Here is a 23771-nt window from a genome sequence, read left to right as displayed (position 1 = left end):
TACTGTACCTTATTTATTTCTTGTCAAGGGAGGTAGAGAGTTATGGTTTTTTCAAGGTTGGAAATACGAGTGTAAACCGTTAAATAATGGTGTTTCTTGTTTGATTCTTGTGAGAAGCGATTGAAATTAACAAAGACTTGCCATATTAGTCTCCTCGGGTGTGAAACCCTTAACTGGGAACAAAAATTTGATCCGTTTTATATGACCTGATACTTTTATGCGTATATATGTGTTTTGATATGAAATTATCCAAGGCTATATGATTAAGCATGTTATGATGGTTTACAATGTTACACAGGTTAGTAACCGGAGGTCTCGCAGATGGTTGAATGATCGCTTGCTGATTGAGCTCGTCCCTCGTCTTCATGTTGAAGAAATCAAAGGCCTCTTTGCCCCTCCGCCATTTGGTGAGCTCCATTGCTGCTCAAATTTGTTACAACATTTTGCAACCTGACCATAGAATGTGATGTTCTAAGTAAATCTGCACTGAGTACTCTAGTTTTCCATTTAAACCTACATGAATTGCATTAGGCGGTTTAGATTTTGTTGGGAAACATCCTTTTCTCTTTAAGGCATGCTCATTTTAACTTTTTATCGGTCGTGTTATGGCGTTAACTAATTTCTTTGTATTCATGAATTCATGATTCATCATGTGAATGATCTGTACTGTTCTTTCCGTGGCATGTTTTCCTCTAAGCGCTTATGTGGATTTTCTCATTTTAGTTGTGCTGCCATTTGGCATAGGCATCAATACATATATTTTTTATGTATTTGTTATGTTTCAAATATCTCATTTGTTGCATTTGACCAATTTTCTGCATGTAGGTGAGGAAGCACCACTGTCAGCATTTTGCAGGACAAGTGTTGGTGAGTGGGATGCCTTCAGGAGCATTGACATGGACGTTGAGGTATGTTAGCATCTGTCATGCCGATGTATGCTGTCCATCACTAGTCTGCAATATATTAAACCCAAATGCAGACTACAGAGACATGTAAAATGTGCCTATCATATTGCCAGTATGTATGCATTGTTAATAGATTCATGACACTTGGCAAGTTTTATATATTTGCAGGCAAGATTTATGCAACGGATGAAACAATCCTCAGCTAAGCAGAAGAATCTTGTGAATGAAGATGAGTCAATTGTGCTGAATGCTTGGCGCCGTATAGATTGCCAAACAAGAGAAGCTATGAAGAGAAACTTCCTACCTGAACTGCTTGAAATATATGAGGTATGACCTTCTGCCTTTTGGTCCTACTTTCTTTAAACCTAGTCCGTTTTGTTTTAACAATGTTACATTATTTGTTTGTTGTTATAATGCTTAGAACATGTGTGGTGTCAAGACTCGGGAGTAAAAATAAAATTGTACTAGTAATATTTTGGTTGTGTAATGCTATGTAGCACATGAAGATAATTCATCTACTCTCCTCTGTTTGGTTTGTAGTTTTCGGAACTCCGAGCGCATATAGATTAAATGAATTATGCAAATGGAATCTGATAATTGTTTTTGTCAAACCGAGTTCAGTAGTGAAAACCAATTCATGCGCTGCTTATATTAGTAAGTTCAAATTATGTACTTCTAATGGGCTTATGTATATGAGTTAGCAGTTTAGCACCATTATTCTGATGAAACAAAGAACATGCTGTTTTAACCAATTTGATTATACTTAGGATTGAGTAGGAAAATATTTGTAAGTGTTGACTGCGTTATGGATCTTACATATGGAGTCCTACTCACTGCTTGTAAGTTCTATCTATATCTGTTTAATACTTGTTGGTCAATAGTGCAGCCAGCTTAGATGCTCTGCAGAAAGTACATACTTGACTATATTATTCTTGAAAAGAAAGTATATACTCGAATATCCATTTCTGAGCCCAGGCTCGTCTGCACCCGCGCTGAAGAAAAAAATCAAAACAAATACTAGGGAAATTCCAATTTTTTTGCATGGTAGATAATTTGATGTGTGAGGTCCGTTCCAATTTTCAGATCATTTGGGCACCTGAGCAGCTCTTGGCAAAAAAGACAAATTTGTGGCCTGTAAAAAAGTTTACTGTTCATGTACTGTTCTGACCTGATCTGTCTTTTTTGCTGAGAGCTACTCAGATGTCCAAATGATCTGAAAATTGGAGCGGACCTCACGTGATAAATTGTCTACCATGCAAAAAAAAAAAGAATTTTTTTGTGAATTATTTTCTGACCGGGTGCAGATGAGCCTGGGCACCGAATCGCTGCACTCGTATATACTTGTCTATATCTGTATTATTTTGCTGCTGTTTAAGATTGCAAAAACCGTGCTCCACTTTTGCAGGAACGGATCAGGGCCTTCATTGAAGACACTACTGATAAAGATGTGCTTGTGTTGAATGTCCAGGACCCATTTCAGAGGTTGCTATTACATGGTGTGTGCGAGGTAAATGTTTTATCCTCAGCTGTGTAAGATCATCAGTTTTCTCGAGGAAAAAGAACCCAATCCATCGATTGCAAGGTTCCCGGTTTGAACCATGGTGTATTTGCATGCAGTTCTATAACGTAACGTCTACGACAACGGGTACTGTGCAAGATGGAAAGCCGTGGAAGACGACAACAATCAAGAAGCGTTCGGGGACGGGTATTGCCCCCATGATCACATTGGTTAGTTTCCTGAGAACAAAGAAGAATGGGTCACACGTTGCCTCGTGAGGACTGGAAGCCCCATATTCTGGCCATGAGCCCATGATCATGCTCCTGGGAGAAGCCAAAGTTGTTTCTTTAGGTTTTGCTTAGGATGTACACAGATGTAAATTAATTACCAATTTACTATGCTTCGTCTAAAGAGGTGACAAGGCATGCAAGTGATGAGTCACTTCGCAGCCAAGCAAGTACTGTACCTGTTTCGCGTTAAACCTTACCTTACTGCCAGCTTACTGGTGGTGGTGCCAAACAATGGTTTTCAACTGACTTCTGATTTACATGGTTCAAATGATGTGTTGAGACCGTGGCCGAAGTTTGCGTGCGATGAGGATATTGTGATCTCTCACCTTCTCTGGTGGGGTGGCAAATGACGCACTGTATCACTTGTCACAACCAGAGAGTTTTGTATTTTTTTCCAGATCCGTTTTTTCCAAAACACTTTATCTCTTGAACCGTGTGTCCAAATCTGAATCATTTTCTTCATTGTGTTTATCACGTTGAAATATTCAAAATTAGATTACATGTTAAAAGGATTTCTTTTCTCAAAAGATACTGGAAACAAAAAAAGAGAACTGATAAAAAGAAACCGAAAAATGAAAGGAACCAGAAACCAAAAAAGAACATGAAACCATAAAAAGAATGAAAATAAAAAAAATAAAAACCAAGAAACACAACCACGCTTCACACGGAAGCACATTTTGCTCCACTTTTTTTGTTTGAGAAGCATATTTTCTTTCACGCAGAAGCATAATTGTGCTTCACGTGATGTACAAATGTACTTTTCACTTTTTGAACAACACAATTTGCACGTCAGACGGAAGCACAACTATGCTTCATACAATGAACAACCATGATTTTCACTCATGTGCTATTCACTTTTTAGAAAGTACTGTTTGTGCTTGAAGTGGGAGCAAAACTATGTTGTTAACTTTTTGAAAAGCACAGTTGTGCTTAACACACTGCAGAGTGCACAACTATTCACTTCTTGGAACAAACATAGTTTATGTAACCACAATTGTGCATTTACATGGTGCGCTTTACGCAGAGAAAAAAAACCAGAAAGTCATATTTTCCCGATAAAAACGTAGGAAAAACATGCAAAACTGAAAAACCCCAAAATTTAAAATAATAATAAAACACGTGCAGAAAAGAAAACTGTGCTCCCGTGGCCAAAGTGTGATACATGACAGCAGCTTGGCACACTCCTAGGCAGCTTGAAGCCCCCAAGATGTGCATCCGAGGGGGCACCCATCGGATAGTTGCTCCCGCATTTGGTCTACGTTGAACGTGGTGCGCGCTTGATAATACCCCCCCCCCCCCCCCCCCCGACAATGGTAAGACGCTAGTACCCCAAAAGATGCATTTCATAAGTGGACCGACCCATTTAGCCCACATTGTAGGAACATCCATCCAATTTCTTGCTTCAGGTTTTTTTATGTCTTTTTGTTTTCCTTTATTTTACATTTTTCAAATTCATGAATGCTATTTAATTCATGAACAATTATACAGTTCATGAATATTTTCGAAATTCATGGACATTCTTCAAATTCGTGAGCACCTTTTCAATTTTTTCACCCTTTTCAAAATTCTTAAACATGTTTTGTAATTTATAAACATTTATTAAAATTCAATAACATATTTATAAAGTCACCATTTTGGATTTACAATTTTTTAAAATTCAAGAACATTTTTAAAACTTTATTGCAAAATAGCACGTGCATTTAAAAAACATCCCATATTTTAATTCATGATTTTGTTTCCAATATAGAAAATTTAATTGATAAAAGGATCAAAATCTGGCTGCTCTTACGAACATACTCCCTCCGTCCCAAAATATAAGAATATTTTTTACACTACACTAGTGTCCAAAACGCTCTTATATTATGGGACGGAGGGAGTATTATTTTAGACAATTTCAAGAACATATTGGTGAAGGACTCGAAGCCAACGCGGCTGAGCCAGCAGGTGGTGACCGAGCGCTAATGGGCCACAGCTTCTAATTGAGGATCATTGCTGCAATTTTCTCGCTTGAAACCAGTAACATGACGGACGCGTCTATCGGGCTGTTTGGTTTGTGACTAAGAAGCAGTCTGGTTCTAGGCCTTATATTGTCATACTTTGTCACATTTTTGCCACACATTTGTGACTATGGGGTTGTTTGGTTTGTGACAATACAAGGCCTAGAACCAAACAACCCCTATGTCTTTCTTTTAGCGAGAAAGAACGACGCCTCGCCTCGTGTCCATGCAGTTTCTTTTAGTCCATAGATTTTTAAGACAATTTTGAGTCTATAGATAGTTCTCCTTCGCTTCTTGGGAGGACCCATTGTTTTTATTTTATTTTCTAATTTATTTAAATGTTGAACATTCTCTCTCTATATATATATTTATAAAATTATAATTTAAAAATGTTCCTGACATTTAGAAAATATTCACACGTCTAAAAATATGTTTACAGAATATTTTTAAGTGTCCAAGAAAACATAGAATTTGTTTGTGTAATTTGTAGAAAAATGTGTGTACCATTCAAAAAATATCCGTGGCAGTTAAAAACATTCAAAAGATCTTTTTTTTCATGAAATGTAACAATTTTTTCTCACAAATTTCTAAATATGTTTGTGCTACTAAAAAATGTTCATAAAAACTTCAGAAATGTTCGCATGTTTAAAAAAAAATATTAGCAACGTTTTTTAAAATTTCAATGCGTTTTCATTTTTTTTGTAAAAAAAATCCTCAATTTGTGTTTTACAAATGTTAAAACATGTATTCGCATACATTTTTAACGTGTACTTTTTTATAAAAAATAACGATCATGTGGAAAATTCAATCTATATAATAAAAATGTTGAGCTTATTTTCAGAAAAAACCGTCTTGTATTTTAAAATAAAACCCCAAAAGAAAAAACCAAAAGGAAACCTATAGGGAAAAACAGTGAAAAAATAAAGAAGAAAAGCCGGACAAAACCTACCCAAAACCGGACGGAAGTTCCTAAAATGAAGCCACGCTGTAGGGGGGCCTTTCCTTTTTTTTTTGAAAAGAAAAGAAGGAGCTCTCGACTGTGTGTGGTGCACAAAAGCAACTGCGCCCTTTGTCGAAACAAAAAAGCAACTGGGCCGAATGTCGTTGATGGACAATGGACCCAAGTACAGCCGATGTGTTGCTAGAAGAAATACGGCCGATGTGCCGGTACGGCATCTCTCCTTTTTTTTCATTCGATTAATCATCTCTACCTCTCTCTCCTGACAGAGTGAGGAAACGAAAAGGAGGGAAATCCACCGGCCGGCTCCAGTTCTCCGCACCAACCACTCCAAGAAAAGAAGTTCTCCGCACCAACCTTTTCTGTTTTCTGATCTGAGATCCTAAAAGTGTCCCGCTTTCCCTAAAATACTGGAACAACCAGAGTCGTTTCCCATCCAGTTGTGTTGACGCCCAAATCACCGGAAGAAGCAGAAGCATCTCCCATCCACTCGACGTCGTCCGAAGGGTCAGTCGATCAAGAATATGTCTGGGAACCCGGGCGCTGACCCTCGTAATCCCGATACCTTTGTTCCTGCTGAGGATTTGCGCGGTCGGTGGCGGCCTGACCAGACCGATCGATGTGCGCGCGCGCGGCGTGGCCAGCCGCTCTCTAGTAGTACTACAGTAGTAGGAGTATTTACGTGGGACTCGACACGCACGTAGACACACAGTCACGTACAGCGGCGCACGCGCAGGGTCACACAGTGATGGACAGGATTTTCCATTAGTGCGGGCGTCCTATCGTACGGCCGGCATGGGCATGGGGCCGCGGCGAGGCTGCATGTGCGGGGGCCACCCGAGGCAGATTGCATGTGAGCCCTGTCCCCTCCCCCATCTCTACCGCCATGCCCGCCTAGCTCTAGCCATGGATGGAGATAGCTGCTCTGCTCCACCACCCAAAAATTCCATGCTTTCCCGCCACGGGGTAAACGCTTTTCTTTCGAGTTCTACCGGCCGTAAACCTTCCTGGCAAAGGGAGATCTCCCACCGTCGATCGCTCGCTTTTGATCGCTGTCCCATGCTGCTACGGCGAGCTTAGTATACAAAGCAGCCGGCAGGCAGTTTTAAAGGGACAAAGCAGAGAAGAAGAAGAAGAAGGTTGGATGGAGCCTTCTTCGATCGATCCATCCGTCGTGTGACCTTTACTCTATCTATCTATCTAACTAAAGCGTAGCCCACTGCCCCATTTCATTGACATCTTTTTCTTTTCGGATCGTGGTGGAATCATCGGCCGGCCGCCTTTCCAGTGGGACTATATCATTCATGCCCGAGCTCCGACACATGACACGCGGCCTAACGTACGATCCCGCTTGGGTTTAATTTAAGCACCCGTCTTCTTCTTGTGTTTGTGTAAGGCTGATATGTTGTACGCATTCTATGTTTTTAGTTTGTTTTCTTCAACATGAACTGATGGCATGTGATGCCATCAATTGAGATCACACTTCACGGACAGTTCATAACGGAATCTTTTATATCATTCGCCTAATTTCTTGATGGCATTTGACCTTCGCACAATAAGCGTAACGGGTCATCTAGTCATTTGAAAGGATCACCAAAAATCCCATAAGACTAACTAAGTTACACGTTTACACATCCTACCGGAAGAGATATGATACGGAGGACATGTTGATATATACCATTCTCTTTGCCTCGAATTACTTGTCGTAGAAATGAATGCATTTAGGTCATCTTCAACGCTGACCCTTAAATCTCCAACAATCGACTGGACTGTGCTGTCTGAACTACAGAAGTCATCCAACACGGTTCTGTATCGGTCCGTGGCACGGTCTAGACATGTTTTCTTCCATAAATCGGAGACAAACGTAAGGAGGTTCACTAGAGTCCGGACCGACCCAAGCTTGCTTATGACCGCCCTGGCCCACCAAAATCCCTACACCCTCCCGCGTGCGCATCCCTCCCGCGCCAGTTGCCCGCATTCATGTCGCTGTAGAGCGCGTCCGCTCCACATTGAAGATGGCTCAAGACGGACGCGACCTCTCATTGCCTCCACCTTTGAAGTGGCGCGTCGGCGAGGATGCCGCCCGCTGCACGCCCGACTGAATACGCCTCCTCGCCACATTCAAACGCCTCCATTAAATTCACGTGGAAACCGAGAAACCTAATCTAGCCACACGACCGTTCACGAGCAGGCCAACATTAAACGCAATGCCGACCGAGCTCCTCCCGTCCGCCCTCAATTTAAACGAGGCCAGAGGGTGGGCAAGAATCGCACCACTCCGCCGCTCCCCATCTTCTCATCCACCATTTTCTCCACTCTTCCGATGGCATCTGACGAGCAGGAAGAGCAGTTTTTCGGCATCGAAGCCGACTGGGTGGCCCGCCGAGCCTGCGGGATACGAGCGAGGAAGCTCGCTGTTCCACCTCCCTCGCCTAGCCCGACGGAGCCAATTGCCGCCCAAGCCGACACAGCGGGGAGCACGGCGACACGAGCATCGTCGCTCCCACGACGACACCGCGTCGTCCCGCGCCTCCCTTGTCAGTGGCCGCGATTATCGTGTCTGCGACCGCGCCATGCAGGCAGAGACAGAAAACGGTGCGCGGAGATCGACGAGTCAGCGGCCAGCGCGTCCGCGTTCGCCACCATCACCGAGGAGATGTAGAACACGGGAGCCCGCCGCCGCTTGGGTCCCATGAAGGCCACCGCTAAGGCGGCGATGGCGTACACAGAGGTGTCTTGCCCGGTTCTTCTTCAGCGCACACCATCGTCGACCCCGTATGGGCTCCACGGAAGCGGAGGCGCCCCTTCCCCTCCCGCTGAAGCATTAACCGGGGGTTCCACTCCGATGAGAGGTGTGGAAGCGAGGCGTTCTTTGTGCTGAAGCATATAGCTCCGAGGCTCCCGACAGTCAGGTGATCGGGCTGTCGGACATGGGAAGACAAAGGGATCCGCAGACGACCATTTAGATTAGGTATTAATTATATCTTTAGAGCCGGACTAGCATCGCTTAGTTGATGTAAATATAATGAAATATATTGAGTTCTTGTGAAAATCCGGCATTTTTATATGAAATTCGGCCGTGTTTGCATGAATTTTGGCCGATTGATTCAAGTTGTCGTTAAAATGTATGCAACTATGATTAGATGGCCTCCTCTTCATCCATATTCGTAGATTGTTCCCCTTTTGGATGCAGAAATAAATTTATGGGTCGTCCTTAAAGATACCCTTAGAGCTAAAATACATTTAGGTACGCCTATTTCTGTGGGAACTAACGGACGAAGGCACCTCTCTAGTGTCAGTACAGTTCGAATAATTAAGCTGTCCTACTAGTAGGCAGCACTGCGCGTTTTCTTGTTTGTAAACAGTAGCTTCATACGGTGCTGCATGGCAAAAGTAAAACCAAGGACATCCCAAGTTGGATGAACCCAACGGGACGCTTTCCCGATTTCCATGCATATGCCGACGTGGAACAGTCATTTTCCGTCCCTCCGTTCTGTGCAAGTGGGCAAGTCGATCTCTCGCTCGCCTCGGTCAAATCAATCTGGGAAGCCGTTTAATTAGCAAGTTTTGTCGCGCGTGGCGACGATGCACGTGCTACTTGGCTATATGCTCAGAATGTTTTCCGTAACAACATGGGCGCTAGCTAGACGTTGTAGGCACACTTCCACCAGGAGAGCATGACACCCACTGTTGCCTACAGGTCTAAATAGTGTTGGGTCATGTCACTCACTACACCAAATGTTTACCTAATGGTGCTGGAATACTGTTAAATAGGTTCTGTTAATTAAAGGTGTAGCATCCTTTAACTTGGCCTTTCGTACTAATTAAGGGACTTTTCCGATTGAAGAATTTTCACAAGAATTTTAAAGGATTTGAATCCCAAGCAAGAATTTCTATGGAACCAGTGGCGAATCTAGCACGGAAATGAAGGGTAGGCTCAAAGCAAGTTCCTAGGTCTAATTAGCAATGTATTGCAATTATTGGATGTAAAACACCTTGGTATAAATGGCAAGTATAGTATATTTAGTTGAAATAAGATTTTTGGAGGGTAGGCTTCAGCCTATTGAAGCCCTCCTGATAGAATCGCCACTGTATGGAACTATGGAAGTGCTATGGAGACTATAGGGTTGGAGTATGTTTTCTTGAGCGAAAAGGAGTACGTAACATAGTACGTAACATGTAAAATACACAGGAGCTCCTGGGTGCTCCACACCATGTATGAATATTAAATAAAAAATTATTAGAAAAAAAACCATAGAATCTTGGAGTATCAAACTTGGGTGCCCATACTACACCCATGTAAAGTTTCGTGAAAAAATATCAAAAAATGTATCCGTTGCGATGTAAATACAGTCCGACCTATGAACCATCCAAACAATATTTTTTTCTCTATACATAGGAACTTTTTGTATTTTTACTGAGAATTCTTTTCCTGGTATTTTCTTTTACAAAATTTCACACGAGGGTAGATTGGACACCCAAGTTTGATATCCCAGAATTCCACTTTTTTTTTAATTTTCCTGGTTTGTTTTTGAAGCATCTGAGTGCTTCCAATCCTCTACATACAACCTGTTTGGATGACGGTTCAATAACATCCTATATACATATATATATATAAAAATATATATATATATATATATATCTTTGTTTTCACCAACCATGATTTTTTTTCTTCTAAAATTTGATATGGGAGTTTGATACTTAAACTTTAGTAAATATAGAGAACTTGTATACTCTCCTCATACCAATGAATAAGGCGTGCACGCTTTTTAAAATTTAATTTTCATCATAAACTTAAAAATTATACAACCGGAAAAAATATGAATTAGACTGTACAATTTTTATCACATATAATTCACATTTGTTTTGTCTGATTTATGGGTAAAGTTAAATTTTAGGATACGTGCCCGCCTTGTTTATGGAAATGGAGGGAGTACGAGCAAAATTCATATGCATGGATATCGATAATCAATTCTAACGGTCAGACCATCGAGCTTGCCCTCGATCGATATAAAAAATCGACGACGTGAGATTATTACCAAACCCGGGGAGGTGCAATTGGCTGGTTGTACATGTACTAAGTTAGACCAGTGCATGTCAGCATCTTGACCATGTTAGTATTTCGAGTAGTACCAGTTTTCTTGTGCAGGGAGATTCTTGTGGTCGCCACACATGGATGTGACGTCTGACCTATCTATCTTGCATGCCATTTGATACAGTATTTTTTCGACCATGCAACCACACATGCGGTGTCAGGGATTGACGGATGGAATAAACGTAGGCCATCTGTAGACGGGGCACTGGATCGTGCAGTTGGAGACGTAGCATAAGCTAATCGGAAAAGATTCAAGGCAAACTTGCTGCTTGTGGCGAGGCAGCAGGCATCGTCGTTTCTAAATGGCATTTCCACTTGCCACTTCGATGTTTGTCAGTGGAGTGTCAATTCCCCAACAACCAAGCTGCTCACTGTCTATGGCTAGGTGATGAGCCCTAGGAGGCTAGGACGGCCACCCTTGTACAAATGTCGCAGGGGCTATAGACAAAGAGAGAGGACAAGGACGAAAACAATGTTTTTCTTTGCTTCCCTCTCTCATGAGCAGAGCCTTTTTAGCCTCAGAAAATAAAAGGCATTTTTGTTTGCATTATACTAGTATTATAGTACTTGCGAGCGAACGAGAAAAAAAACTTGCAACCGGGGAAAAAGGGCAAAAAAAGGATGGTGAGGAGGAGAGTGGCATGCACGATGGCGGGAAGATGTTTAGCTTTAGGCGCAGGGTCGAAACAGCGTGCCCCGCCGAGAAGAGTCACGCCATTGTGATGTGAGCATGAGCACGCACTTTTACAGCCCTTGTTTGGCGGGTACTTAGAGCCGCCGATCCAGTTCGACGCGCACTTTGTCCGTTTGAGTTGGCCATCAGTAAATTTGACAATTTTAATCTGTGGATGAAATTATTTCACAAAATGAACTGTTTTAAAAAGAATTTTACTTAATTGACTTTTTGAGTAACGTCCGACACAGAGGCGCCACACTACATTGTGCAACGCCTGATAGATAGACGCTACACGTCTGGCCAGCGTCGCATCCGGACTGCTTAAAAATTACTAAGTCAATATGCAGCGCCTGAGAGTAGGCGCCACACTATACAGTGCAGCGCCTAGCCTCTAGGCGTTGCACTAGTGGTTGCCTACAAAATGAAGCAACCACTAGTGCAACGCATAAAGGCTAGGTGCTCCACTGTATGGTGGGGCGCCTAGCTCTCAGGCGCTGCACACTGACTTAGTAATTTTTGGATCATACAGGTGCGACGCTGGCTAGGCGTGCAGCGCCTGTCAGTCGGGCGCAGCACAGTGTAGTGTGGCGCCTTCGTGTCGGGCGCCACTAAAAAGATCAGTGAGTGAATTTTTTTAGGGACAGTTCATTTTATGAAATGATTTCGTTCATAGGTTAAAATTGTCAAATTTGGATTGGCCACCCGCTCGTCGGGCATCCTCTTTTGGGTTTAGGTTGGCAGTGTGTCTAATACGCAGACCCATTTTGCCCTCGTGGCTGGCTTGCCGTGGTTTTTCAAACATAAATCAAACAAAATACAAACATTTTATCTAGTTTCACAAGCGAACAAATATATCATAGTTCATGTGCTAAATAAATATATTATAATTTACAAGTCTCGGTTGCATTAAAAAGATACATCTATTGGTTGTCAACCTGGGCCCACATATACTCAACAAAATCATTTTGCAGTTGAATATGAGTTTTTCAATCATGCATTTGATGATGGAAATTGAGTGAACTGTGCAAACGTTGCCGCCCATCCATGGTCAGGCACAACATTGTCACCCTAAAACTGAAACCTTGGTCGTACATACGTTCCGGACACTCATCCTCTACGATCATATAGTGCATGATCACACAAGCAATCATCACCTCTCATAACTTCTTGGTGCTCCAAGTTCTAGCACGATACCAAACGATGCCCCATCGAGATTGCTGAATACCAAAGACACGCTCCACATCCTTCCTAGCACTCTCTTGCTTTTGTGCAAATCTCCTCTTCTCTCCTACAGGGTTGGAGATTATCTTCACAAGAGCAGTCCATTGAGAATAGGTGTCGTCAACTAGGTAGTATTCTTTATTGTAGTTGTGGCCGTTGATGTTAACATTCACCGTCGGGCAGTTGCCTTCGGCAAGACTTGCAAACATCAAAGAGCGTTGAAGCATGTTGATATCATTGTGAGATCCAGCCATGCCGAAGAAAGAGTGCCAAATTCAGATATCTTGTGAAACCACGGCCTCGAGTATGAAGGTGCAAGCTTTGACATGGCCATATATTGTCCGTGCCAAGCAGAAGGGCAATTCTTTCACACACCTAGTGCATACAGAATATGCTACTTCCTCCGTCTAGGTGTATAAGTCATCTTTTTTTAGGTTGTGCACCGCGAGCAAGGTCGAGGGGAAAACGAGAAAACTTGATAATTTTTTTTGCTAATTAATAGTAGCATTGCATGCAATGAGCTAACCACTGCATGTCATATTTGGTAGTCTCAAGTCATTGAAAGCATGCATGACTCACATCTTTTATTGGTTGATAAGTCACGAAACAAGAAACAAGGAGGGAGTTAATGTACCGTGCCTAAGTGTTTTGGGACTATTTTGTTTTCGTGAGGTGACTTACGCACCTAGACGGAGGGAGTACCAAACATACTTGGGAAGCCCCTGCTGGCATTCATCGCCAACAAGCGGGTTGTATCTTCAGCATTTGACTCTTTCAAGTACTCAGCGCCAAACACTGCAATCACAACCTTGTAGAACTTGTACATGGAGTCTAGTCACGTAGTCTCGTTCATACGGACGTACTCATCAATGAGATCATCGGGAACTTTGTATGCAAGCATCCGGATAGCTGCAATGCATTTTTGATAAGAGGAGAACCCAATCCTTCCAAGGGCATTTGTAACACCCCTGTGTAATGATGCTACAGTAACCCTTGGGGTTAAGTTAATCATTTAGCTAAAACAAGTGTTTGGTCATCCTTGGTTCTCTCTCATTTCAAATTTCAGTTAAATTCAATTTCAAATTAAGAGTGAAATTCAAAAATGCTCAAACATGAAAACTAAAATGTTCATCGTATGACAAATATTTATTTGTTAATATTGGTGGTGAACCAACCTTTTTATAAGGTGTTTAACTGCCCTAAACTAAATAAAATAGTGGCCTAATCGATAATTTAATTGCCTTTCTAATTTGTAAAAATACTAAACTATTTTACTTAAATGTTCAACTTAATATGGCAGTAGCCTAAATTATACTAGTATTTTAGGTGTAAGTTTTATAATCTATAAAACAATTTTGGTTTGGAAAAGTTTTGGAAATCAGAAAAGTTTTTAAAGAAAAGCAAAAGCTAAATTAAATAAGGGGAAAAGGAAAATTATCCACTGCCCCCTAGGGCCAAGCCCACCTGGGCCGGCCCAACGCCCCCTCACCCAGGCCAGCCCACTCGTTCTCCCCGCTCCTGTTCCTCCTCCCCCTGTTCAATCGACCGAGGGCGCGCGCCCGCGCGTCGCCGCCGGACCACCTCGCCGGCTCCGGCGAGGGGATAAGGCCCCGCGCCTCCCCTCCGGCTCCTCGAGTCCTCCCCCACCTACCTCCACCCACTCCCGGAACCCCCTCGCCCTCTCCGCATGCGCGTTGCCTCTCCGCCTCTCCCATTCCCCACCGCATCCAAGCACCGTCGTGGCCCCGCCGCCGTAATGCACGCGGTCCCCGACACCGCCTTGCCTCGCCTTCGCGCCAAGAAGGACCGCCTCGACCTCCTCTTCCTCCCCGATGAATCACCTGAGCAGGAGCGCCTCTGCATCGTCCCCTACGTCGCCGTCTTCCTCCTCTGCTCTGACGAGCGCCGGCGTCGAATTCGGCCACCTCGTGCCTCCCCCGAGCCCACTAAGCACATCTGCAGGCTCACTGTGAGCTACACTCCTTTCCCCCCTCTCTTTTGCTCCCGTACGCGCCCGGAGTGGCTGGACCCACCATGGCCGAGCCGAGCTCCGCCGTTGAGCTCATTGTCGTCGCCCTGATGCTCCTCGCGCCACGCTAACACCACCACCGAGCTCCTGGAGCTCCTAGCTGCTCAACGCTCCCCTCCGCCACCCTTGCCGTTGAAAGGATCGATATGGTTGACTAGAGGGGGGGGGGGGTGAATAGGCAACCGACAATTTTTAGCTTTCATTTACCAAATTAAAGTTTGCATCAAAGTAGGTTGTCTAGATGTGCAACTAGGTGAGCAACCTATATGATGCAACAACACCAAGCACACAAACAAGCACGGGAAGTAACACTAATAAGCTTGCACAAGTAAAGGTGCAAGATAACCAAGAGTGGAGCCAGTGAAGACGAGGATGTGTTACCGAAGTTCCTTCCTTTTGAGGGGAAGTACGTCTCCGTTGGAGCGGTGTGGAGGCACAATGCTCCCCAATAAGCCACTAGGGCCACCGTATTCTCCTCACACCCTCACACAATGCGAGATGCCGTGATGCCACTATTGGTGCCCTTGGAGGCGGCGACCGGACCTTTACAAACAAGGCTGGGGCAATCTCCACAACTTAATCGGAGGCTCCCAACAACACCACGAAGCTTCACCACAATGGTCTATGGCTCCGAGGTGACCTCAACCGTTTAGGGTGCTCAAACACCCAAGAGTAACAAGATCCGCTAGGGATTGGTGGGGGAATCAAATTTCTCTTGGTGGAAGTGTAGATCGGGGCCTTCTCAACCAATCCCGAGAAAATCAACAAGTTTGATTGGCTAGGGAGAGAGATCGGGCGAAAATGGAGCTTGGAGCATTAATGGGGCTTTTGGCGGAAGAGGTAGGTCAACGAAGAAGACGAGAACCCCTTTTGTAGAAGGGGATCCCATCCAACCGTTACCCCCAAAACAGCCACGCAGAGGGCGGTACTACCGCAAGGGGCAGCGGTACTACCGCTCCGCCATGCGGTACTACCGTGCGGTACAGGAGCCGAGCCCAGTTCGGTACTGTCGCGCTGGTAGGGCGGTACTATCGCTCTCGAGCGGTACTACCGCTTCTACTACCGCTGCAAGTACCGCACAACCCAACATGAGAGGCGAACCCCTCGAGTCGACGCAGAAGGAGCCCAGTACCGTAGCGGTACTGCGGCTGAGACCCACAAGCAGTACTACCGCGGTACTACCGCTTGGACCCAAAACCACACATTGAGAGGGGAAGGAGCACTCCATTGAAGCAGAACGGCTCAGAGGGTGAGGAAAGAATGTGTACATGTTGATTCCACCCAAGCCTTACCAAAGCGGACCCCCTCTTGATAGTACGGTGACTCCTACACCAAACAAGAAACGAAAGGGCTACACCGTATTAAATAACACTCCGAGGGGAAAGAAATCGTCTCGTGCCAAAGGATGAATCTCTGAAATGCTCAAAGCACACGATTAGTCCGCAAGCATGTTGTCATCAATCACCAAAACTACATCGAGAGAGATATGCCTTAACAATCTCCCCCTTTTTGGTGGATTGATGACAACCAGGGATTTGCACATAGATAAGACAAGAAAGTAAAGATACTTAGAACTAAAAAATATAGACGGGCTCCCCCTGAATGTGTGCACCTAGTTAGAGTGCCTTTGGAATGCAAGACACACACATTAGGATCAACACTCCCCATATATTTTATAGTCCAACAACCTAAGCATAGGATACATGAGAGCAGGGTATATAACAGGATAAGCATGCAACTCATAAGGTACCAAAGTACTAGATAGACATAGATAAAGAAGATAAAGATATGGTAGCATATGTCTCACACCATATGTCTGGAACTTAGGTCTCACTGGCACAAAACCAAACAAAGCAAACGACGAGAAAACACAACGACACCACAAACCACAAAGACACACTCGCAACACGGCAACGGCAACAACACAAATCCCTAAACTCTCTCCCCCTTTGGCATCGAGACACCAAAAGGGCAAAGAGCGTTGCTACGGCTCCAGGTGATAGCAAGCTGAGGATCTCGAACATCGCATCCCAGCGGGATCGTCTGCACCGCCATCATTGGTCGGAAACTGCTCTGTGTCTGAGTCGGTCCACTGGCAATACTACTGAACCCACTCCTCCTCATCAGTGATCCTCTCCTCAGATCCGCTGTTAATAGTGGCACCCAACTGACGCATGAGCTCCTTGTGATGTCTGCGGGCCTTTTTCTCAGAGACACGAGACATGTACTGGCCATGAGACTCCATGCAGAAAAGTTTCTTCGTCTTGCGCTTAATCCTCTTAGCCCATGAGGACTCCACACCAGAGGGCTCATAGTCATCATCCTTGTCGGCCTCAGCCTCGTCCTCGGTCTCCATGTCAGCCTCAGAAGGTGGATCACCAGATCGAGGGGCATGGGTGCCCCAGTTGTCCTTCTTCCTCAGACACTTGATATCATGAGAAATCAACTCTTCAGTTTCCAGCGCAGTCCTGGGATAGTGATGTGCATAGGCCTTCTCAATGAGCAGCATGATTAAAGGACCATAGATCGGGCACTTGCGCTCAGAAATGGCAGAAAGAAGTTCAGACCACATAACATGAGAAATGTCCAGGGACTCTCCAGTGTTTGCTTCCTTCTCATCCTGGCAGAAGAGAAGCATGTCCACGAGATAGGAGTAGACCATATCCAGATTCCCAATGCGAGGGAAAAGAGTCTCTCGGAAGACACGATGAAGGATGTCCAGATATGTAGACAGCTCATAGGTTACCTTCTTTATCTTGGGGTTAACCTTCTTAGAACAGTAGGGCTAGAGGGTTTGCTTGTGAGTGGAGGTGACATTGCGGTGAGGACGGAAGCCGATTGAATTCTCAAGCCCGAGATCTTCCACCCCAAGTAACTCCATGAAGGCCTTCCGCTTGACAGTGAGCAACTTTCCATTCGTCATCCAAGTCAGAGTCCTTTCTGCATTAGTTCCAAGATGGACAGTGGCATAGAATTGACATATCAAATTGGCATCAAAGTCCTTGTTGAACTGCATGATTCTGAGAATGTTCAACTGAGTGCACATCTGAAGGGCATCGCCAAAGTACTTAGGGTCCTTTTCCATAGGATCGGTGTCGATGGAACAAACATCACAAAGTGATTCTTCTTAGCCTTGATCACATCAAAGAAGATGGCGAACTGAAAGCGGTTCCAGAACGGGCGGTTGACCAAAGTGGGATCTTGGTCTTCCTCATAGGGGTTGCGGCGACGCTTTGCCCAAAATTCCTTGCCAGTCATCTCAGACACAGTCTTTCCCTTGGCTTGCTTGCTGATCTCTTCGTGAGCTGAGGCGGCGGTGGAGCACTTGAGGTAGCACCCGCTGGCGGTGGTGGAGCACTAGAGGAACCACCTGCTGACTCAGATGTGCGGTAGCGCTTTGACGTTGCACGACCGGGATTGACACGGCGGACCTGCTGCTCAGGATGATCATCAACTGGAACCAAACACACGAGCAGAAAAAACAACACGAAGGAAAGAGCATAAGCCACCAAACAAAACAACACAAGGATCAAAACGTGGTAGGAAAAGATGGAACTGGGCATGTAGCGGTAGTACCGCGACCCAACCGCGGCAGTACCGCTTGCGCGGTAGTACCGCTCAAGGAGGGCGGTAGTACCGCTCAAGACGGGGGACGGCGGTTCCCTTACTGCCGTGGACAGATCCGGCACTACCGGAGATGCCAAATTCAAAAATAAGCCTACCAAACTTCAATCCAAAGGGCCTAGAAGTCATCTCCATCCTACTCAAGCCTCGACTTAGCCAAAAGACGAGTAAAACAATGCCTATTGCCCCTAAAAACTAGATGCAAGATCTAGGCAAAGAGAGAACGGGATCGGGGGCAATACCGGCATCCATGGCTAGAGGACGTGATGGGGATCGACTCCACCGGAGGAAATGGAGAGGGATGGCACAAAACGGCGGCCGACGAGGCCTTCCTACGGTGAGGCGTCGCTGGAGCGACGAAGAAGACGAGCGAGTGGGGGCGAACGGGTATGGGGGAGAAAACAACTCCCCCTGCCCTGACATAACCCCCACTGCCCGCCCCGCAGCGGTAGTACCGCTAGGGTGGGCGGTAGTACCGCTTGATGCTTGTCAGCAGTAGTACCGTGCATGCCGCGGTAGTATCGCTCTGCCGCAAAGAGGACTGGCCAAAAGGCTTAACTCAAGAAAAAGAAACCGAAACAAAAGCAAGAACAAACACACACACAAAACCGACAAAAACAAACCTCTCCAAAGAGAGGGCGGTGGCCGAGGCCACCTATGTTTGAGTTCAGAGGTATGGCGCCGCGAAGATTTTAACCTTGGGCCCATGACCAACACTTTGAAGCACAAGTACCATCAAAAATGGCTAATGTGAAAGAGTTTGATTAATTTATGCATTATGGGGGGAGGGAAAGTTCATTGAGAGAACAACACTCCCCCTATGTCCATGCCTACACCTAAACTAGACAACAAGTTGAGTGTGGTGGGGTGTGCAAAGGTTCAAGTCACATTGCTCGAATCAATGATATTTAGCTCATGCCTTAACTCGCAAAATCTTGCTTCAACCAAAGGCTTCGTGAAAATATCTGCAAGGTTATCATGAGTGTTGACATAGTTGAGCTCGATCTCCCCTCGCCTAATATGATCCCGGATGAAGTGATACCGAATCTCAATATGCTTCGTCTTGAAGTGTTGCACCGGGTTGAGAGAGATCTTGATAGCACTTTCATTGTCACACCAAAGAGGCACTTTGTCACAAATGACACCGTAATCCTTTAAAGTTTGCCTCATCCATAGAAGTTGTGCACAACAACTACCGGTAGCCACATACTCCGCTTCCGTGGATGAGAGAGACACGCAACTTTGCTTCTTGGAAGACCAACTCACCAAAGAGCAACCAAGAAATTGGCACCCTCCGAAAGTGGACTTCCTATCCACTTTGTCTCCCGCCCAATCTGAGTCCGAATAACCTACAAGCTTGAAGTTTGCTCCTCTTGGGTACCATAAGCCAAAGTCTGGGGTATGAGCCAAATATCGAAAGATTCGCTTGACCGCCACAAAGTGACTTTCGTTAGGTGTGGCTTGAAACCGCGGACAAATACCCACACTCAACATGATATCTGGTCTAGATGCACAAAGGTAAAGCAAGGAGCCAATCATGGAGTGATATACCTTTTGATCCACCGCTTTACCATTGGGATCAATGTCAAGTTGGCACTTGGTGGGCATGGGAGTGGAAGCCGGCTTGACATCACTTAGTTTGAATCTCTTGAGCATGTCTTGAGTGTATTTGGCTTGGTTGATGAAGGTTCCTTCTCTCCTTTGCTTCACTTCGAACCCGAGAAAGAACTTCCACTCTCGCATGGAAGACATCTCAAACTTTGAGGTCATGAGAGTGGCAAATTCCTCATTGAAAGCTTCGTTAGGGGAGCCAAAGATAATATCATAAACATATAATTGGCACACAAACAACTCCCCTTTGACCTTCTTAGTAAAAAGAGTGGGGTCGATTAGCCCAACTTCAAAACCACGGTCTTGTAACAACTCGGTAAGGTGGTCATACCACGCACGTGGGGCTTGTTTAAGGCCATAGAGTGCCTTATCGAGTTGATACACATGATCGGGAAAGTAGGGATCCTCGAACCCGGGGGTTGCTTGACATATACCAATTCATTAATAGGACCATTAAGAAAAGCACTCTTCACATCCATTTGTTATAACTTAAAGTTATGATGAGAAGCATATGCAATCAACATGCGAATGGATTCAAGACGAGCAACGGGAGCAAAGTTTCACCGTAGTTGATACCCTCGACTTGGGAGTAGCCTTGTGCTACCAAAAGAGCCTTGTTGCGAATGATAATCCCATGAGCATCTTGCTTGTTCTTGAATATCCACTTGGTTCCAATGACATTGTGGTTCCCCGTTGGCCTTGGCACCAATCTCCACACTTTGTTGCGCTCGAAGTTGTTGAGTTCTTCATGCATGGCATTGAGCCAATCCGGATCTTCGAGCGCCTCATAGACCTTTTGGGGTTAAACACACGAGACAAACACGTGATGTTCACAATAGTTTGCTAATTGTCTACGAGTGCTTACCCCCTTTATTAAGCTTCCAAGCACATTTGTCATGAGATGATCCTTGGTGGAGAGCTTGGAAGCAATCTTGGCGGCACGATGCTCCAATTCCTCCTCGGGGGTGAGACGAGGAGTGGTCACTTGATCATCTTGAGCGCTGTCTTGAGCTTGTTCTTGATCTCGAGGAAGCTCTTGATCTTGAACTTGCTCGGAGGAGAGAACTTGATCTTGGGCATCACTTGATGTTACAACACCATCTTGAGATTGACCTTTCCCTTGGTCTTGTTCTTGAGGTTGAGGACCTTCACTTTGTTCTTCAGAAGCGTGTGGGTCTTGGGTTGGTGAAGGTTCCACTTGAGTGGAACATTGCCCTTCTCCTTCGGCCACAAGGGGTTCCTCAATGGGTAGGATATGACCAACACCCATTCTTCTTATGGCTTGGGGAGGAATTTCATCACCTACATCACAAGTACCATTTTGCTCCACTTGGGATCCGTTATTCTCATCAAACTCCACGTTACACGTTTCCTCAATAAGTCTCGTGGACTTATTGAGAACACAGTAAGCATGAAAGTTTGTAGCATAACCAACAAATATGCCCTCATAAGCTCTAGCCTCAAATTTAGACAAACAGACACCTTTCTTGAGAATGAAACACTTACACTCGAACACCCGGAAGTACTTGAGGTTGGGCTTGTTACTGGTGAGTATCTCATATGGAGTATTGTTCAAGCCTTTGAGGAGGTAGAGACGATTAGATGCATGACACGCGGTGTTGATGGCTTCGGCCCAAAAGTTGTAGGGAGACTTGAACTCCGCCATCATGGTCCTTGCTGCATCCATCAATGTCCAGTTCTTCCTCTCCGCTACACCATTTTGTTGAGGGGTATAAGGTGCGGAATATTGATGCTTGATTCCCTCATCACTCAAAAACTCATCCAAGGTGTAGTTCTTGAACTCGGAGCCGTTGTCACTTCTTATAGTCAAGATCTTTGTATTGTGTTGTTGTTGAGCTTCATTTGCAAAGTCGATGACGGTTTGTTGGGTCTCGCTCATCCTCTTGAAGAAATATACCCAAGTGTATCTTGAATAGTCACCCACAATCACCAAGCAATACTTTCTACCGCCAAGACTATCAAAGGATGGAGGCCCGAAGAGATCCAAATGAAGGAGCTCCAAAGGCCTATTCGAGTAGATGATAGTCGTGGGAGGGTGAGCCTTCTCATGTAGCTTTCCTTTGATGCGAGCACTGCAAGCACGATCTTTGGCAAAACTAACATTTGTTAGTCCACGGACATGGTCCCCCTTGAGAAGACTTTGCAAAGATCTCATATTGACGTGGGCTAAACGGCGATGCCAAAGCCATCCCACGTCAACTTTAGCCATTAGGCATGTCGCGGTCTTAGTGGGTCGCTCCAGAAAATTAATCACATAGAGACCGTTCTCGACATGCCCAACAAAGGCTACTTTAAGAGTCTTGGTCCACAAGAGGGCCACGGTATCAATATCAAAGAAAGTGGCAAAGCCCATGAGTGCTAGTTGATGAACGGAAAGTAAATTGTATGCAAGGGACTCAACAAGCATGACCTTCTCGATCGTAAGATCATGAGAAATGACAACTTTGCCGAGTCCCAATACCTTAGAGGACGAGGCGTCACCCCACTCGACGTTGGTGGGCATGGATGGAATCTTTTGCACGTCCACCACCAAGTCCTTTCTTCCGGTCATATGATTAGTGGCTCCACTATCGAGAAACCATGATCCCCCACCGGAAGCAAACACCTACAAGAGATCAATGCTTGGTTTTAGGTACCCATTTTGTAATGGGTCCTTTGATGTTAGTAACAAGGGTCTTAGGAACCCAAATAGACATTCAATGTACTCATAAGGAGAACCAACAAATTTGGCATAAACATGCCCATCTCTAGCATGGCACAACACATAAGAAGGGTTAAAGTCGCCGGCTTTGTTGGGAATGGAAGCGTTGCCCTTCTTGGCATCACTACCCCTCACGGAGTTCTTCTCCTTCTCCTTAGTAGCACCCTCTCCCTCCTTCACAAAGGTTTGCTTGAGAGGAGGAGGTCGTTTGGCCTTGTCATTCTTCTTCTTGTTCTTGGACTTGGGCACGTACCCAATCCCTTCCTTGGCCACAACTCCCTTTTGGTTGGTCAAAAGGTCGTTGAGGTTCTTCTCGCCTTGTATGCAAGACACAAGACCTTTCTCAAGTTGCACCTTTAGCTTAGCGTTATCCTCAACAAGATGCACATGCTCACAACATGGGTTAGTAGCATTTGCATTATCAATTAACATCATACGAGGAAAAGTGGCTTTCTCCTTGGTTAGCTTTACTTGAAGTTGATCATGAGACCCTTTGAGGCTAGCATGTGCACCCTTCAAGACCTTGTCAGCCTTGTCAAGTAGATCAAACTCCTCTTTGAGTCTAGCAAGATCAACCCCAAGCTTGGCCTTCTCGGAGCTTAGCACACGAGAGACAACAAGAGCATGATCAAAATCTTTTTTTAACTTAGTGTGATCAACGTTGTGTGACTCCTCAAGAGCCAAACGAAGACTACGCTCTTCCTCAAGAGCATTGGAAAGATCCGAAATCTCATCGGCATAGTCACGACTATGCCCCTCCATCTTGGAGATAGTATCTTCGTGAGCCTCGATCATGTCATTGGCTTCACCAAGTTGTTCCAAGAGAGCAACAAAATGCTTCTTGGATTTACCCATGAGTTTACCCATAAAGGAATCAAACTCATTTTCCTCCACATTAGATCCCTCATATTCATCAATGCAATCCATCAAGGAAGGATTATTAATGATGGTAGTTTTGATGTTGGGGGTTACCTTGTTGGTGGCTTTGGCCATGAGGCACTTGGCGATGATGTTCTCATTGGGTGAGTCGAAGAGAGACACTCGTGGAGTTTTTGCAATGGCAACGGAGGCCATGGCAACCGACTCACCATCTTCATCATCATCATTCTCATGGTACTCTTCTTGAACCACCAACGCCTTGTGAC

At 45.0% G+C, this 23771-nt stretch overlaps 1 protein-coding gene across 1 annotated transcript; it reads left to right on the top strand.

Annotated features, from left to right (window-relative positions):
- The first annotated feature begins 259 nt into the window (after positions 1-259).
- Positions 260-2961, top strand: LOC125508363. The gene is made up of 5 exons (XM_048673059.1): positions 260-407; positions 826-908; positions 1074-1232; positions 2311-2412; positions 2523-2961. Exons 1-5 carry the CDS (start codon positions 260-262, stop codon positions 2679-2681), a joined length of 651 nt encoding a protein of 216 aa, XP_048529016.1. The 3' UTR covers positions 2682-2961.
- The last annotated feature ends 20810 nt before the right edge of the window (positions 2962-23771 follow it).

Source organism: Triticum urartu, chromosome 5, assembly GCF_003073215.2.
Source record: "Triticum urartu cultivar G1812 chromosome 5, Tu2.1, whole genome shotgun sequence".
Lineage (NCBI taxonomy): Eukaryota > Viridiplantae > Streptophyta > Magnoliopsida > Poales > Poaceae > Triticum > Triticum urartu.
The sequence above is the reverse complement of the archived record's forward strand: the minus strand, read 5'-3'. Positions and strand labels throughout refer to the sequence as shown.

Excerpts from the sequence above, each read along its gene's own strand:
- LOC125508363 (XM_048673059.1), top strand. The coding sequence starts at position 260 with ATGATTAAGCATGTTATGATGGTTTACAATGTTACACAGGTTAGTAAC. Across the intron at positions 408-825 it reads CTTTGCCCCTCCGCCATTTG|GTGAGGAAGCACCACTGTCA; the intron begins GTGAGCTCCATT and ends TTCTGCATGTAG. Across the intron at positions 909-1,073 it reads GCATTGACATGGACGTTGAG|GCAAGATTTATGCAACGGAT; the intron begins GTATGTTAGCAT and ends ATATATTTGCAG.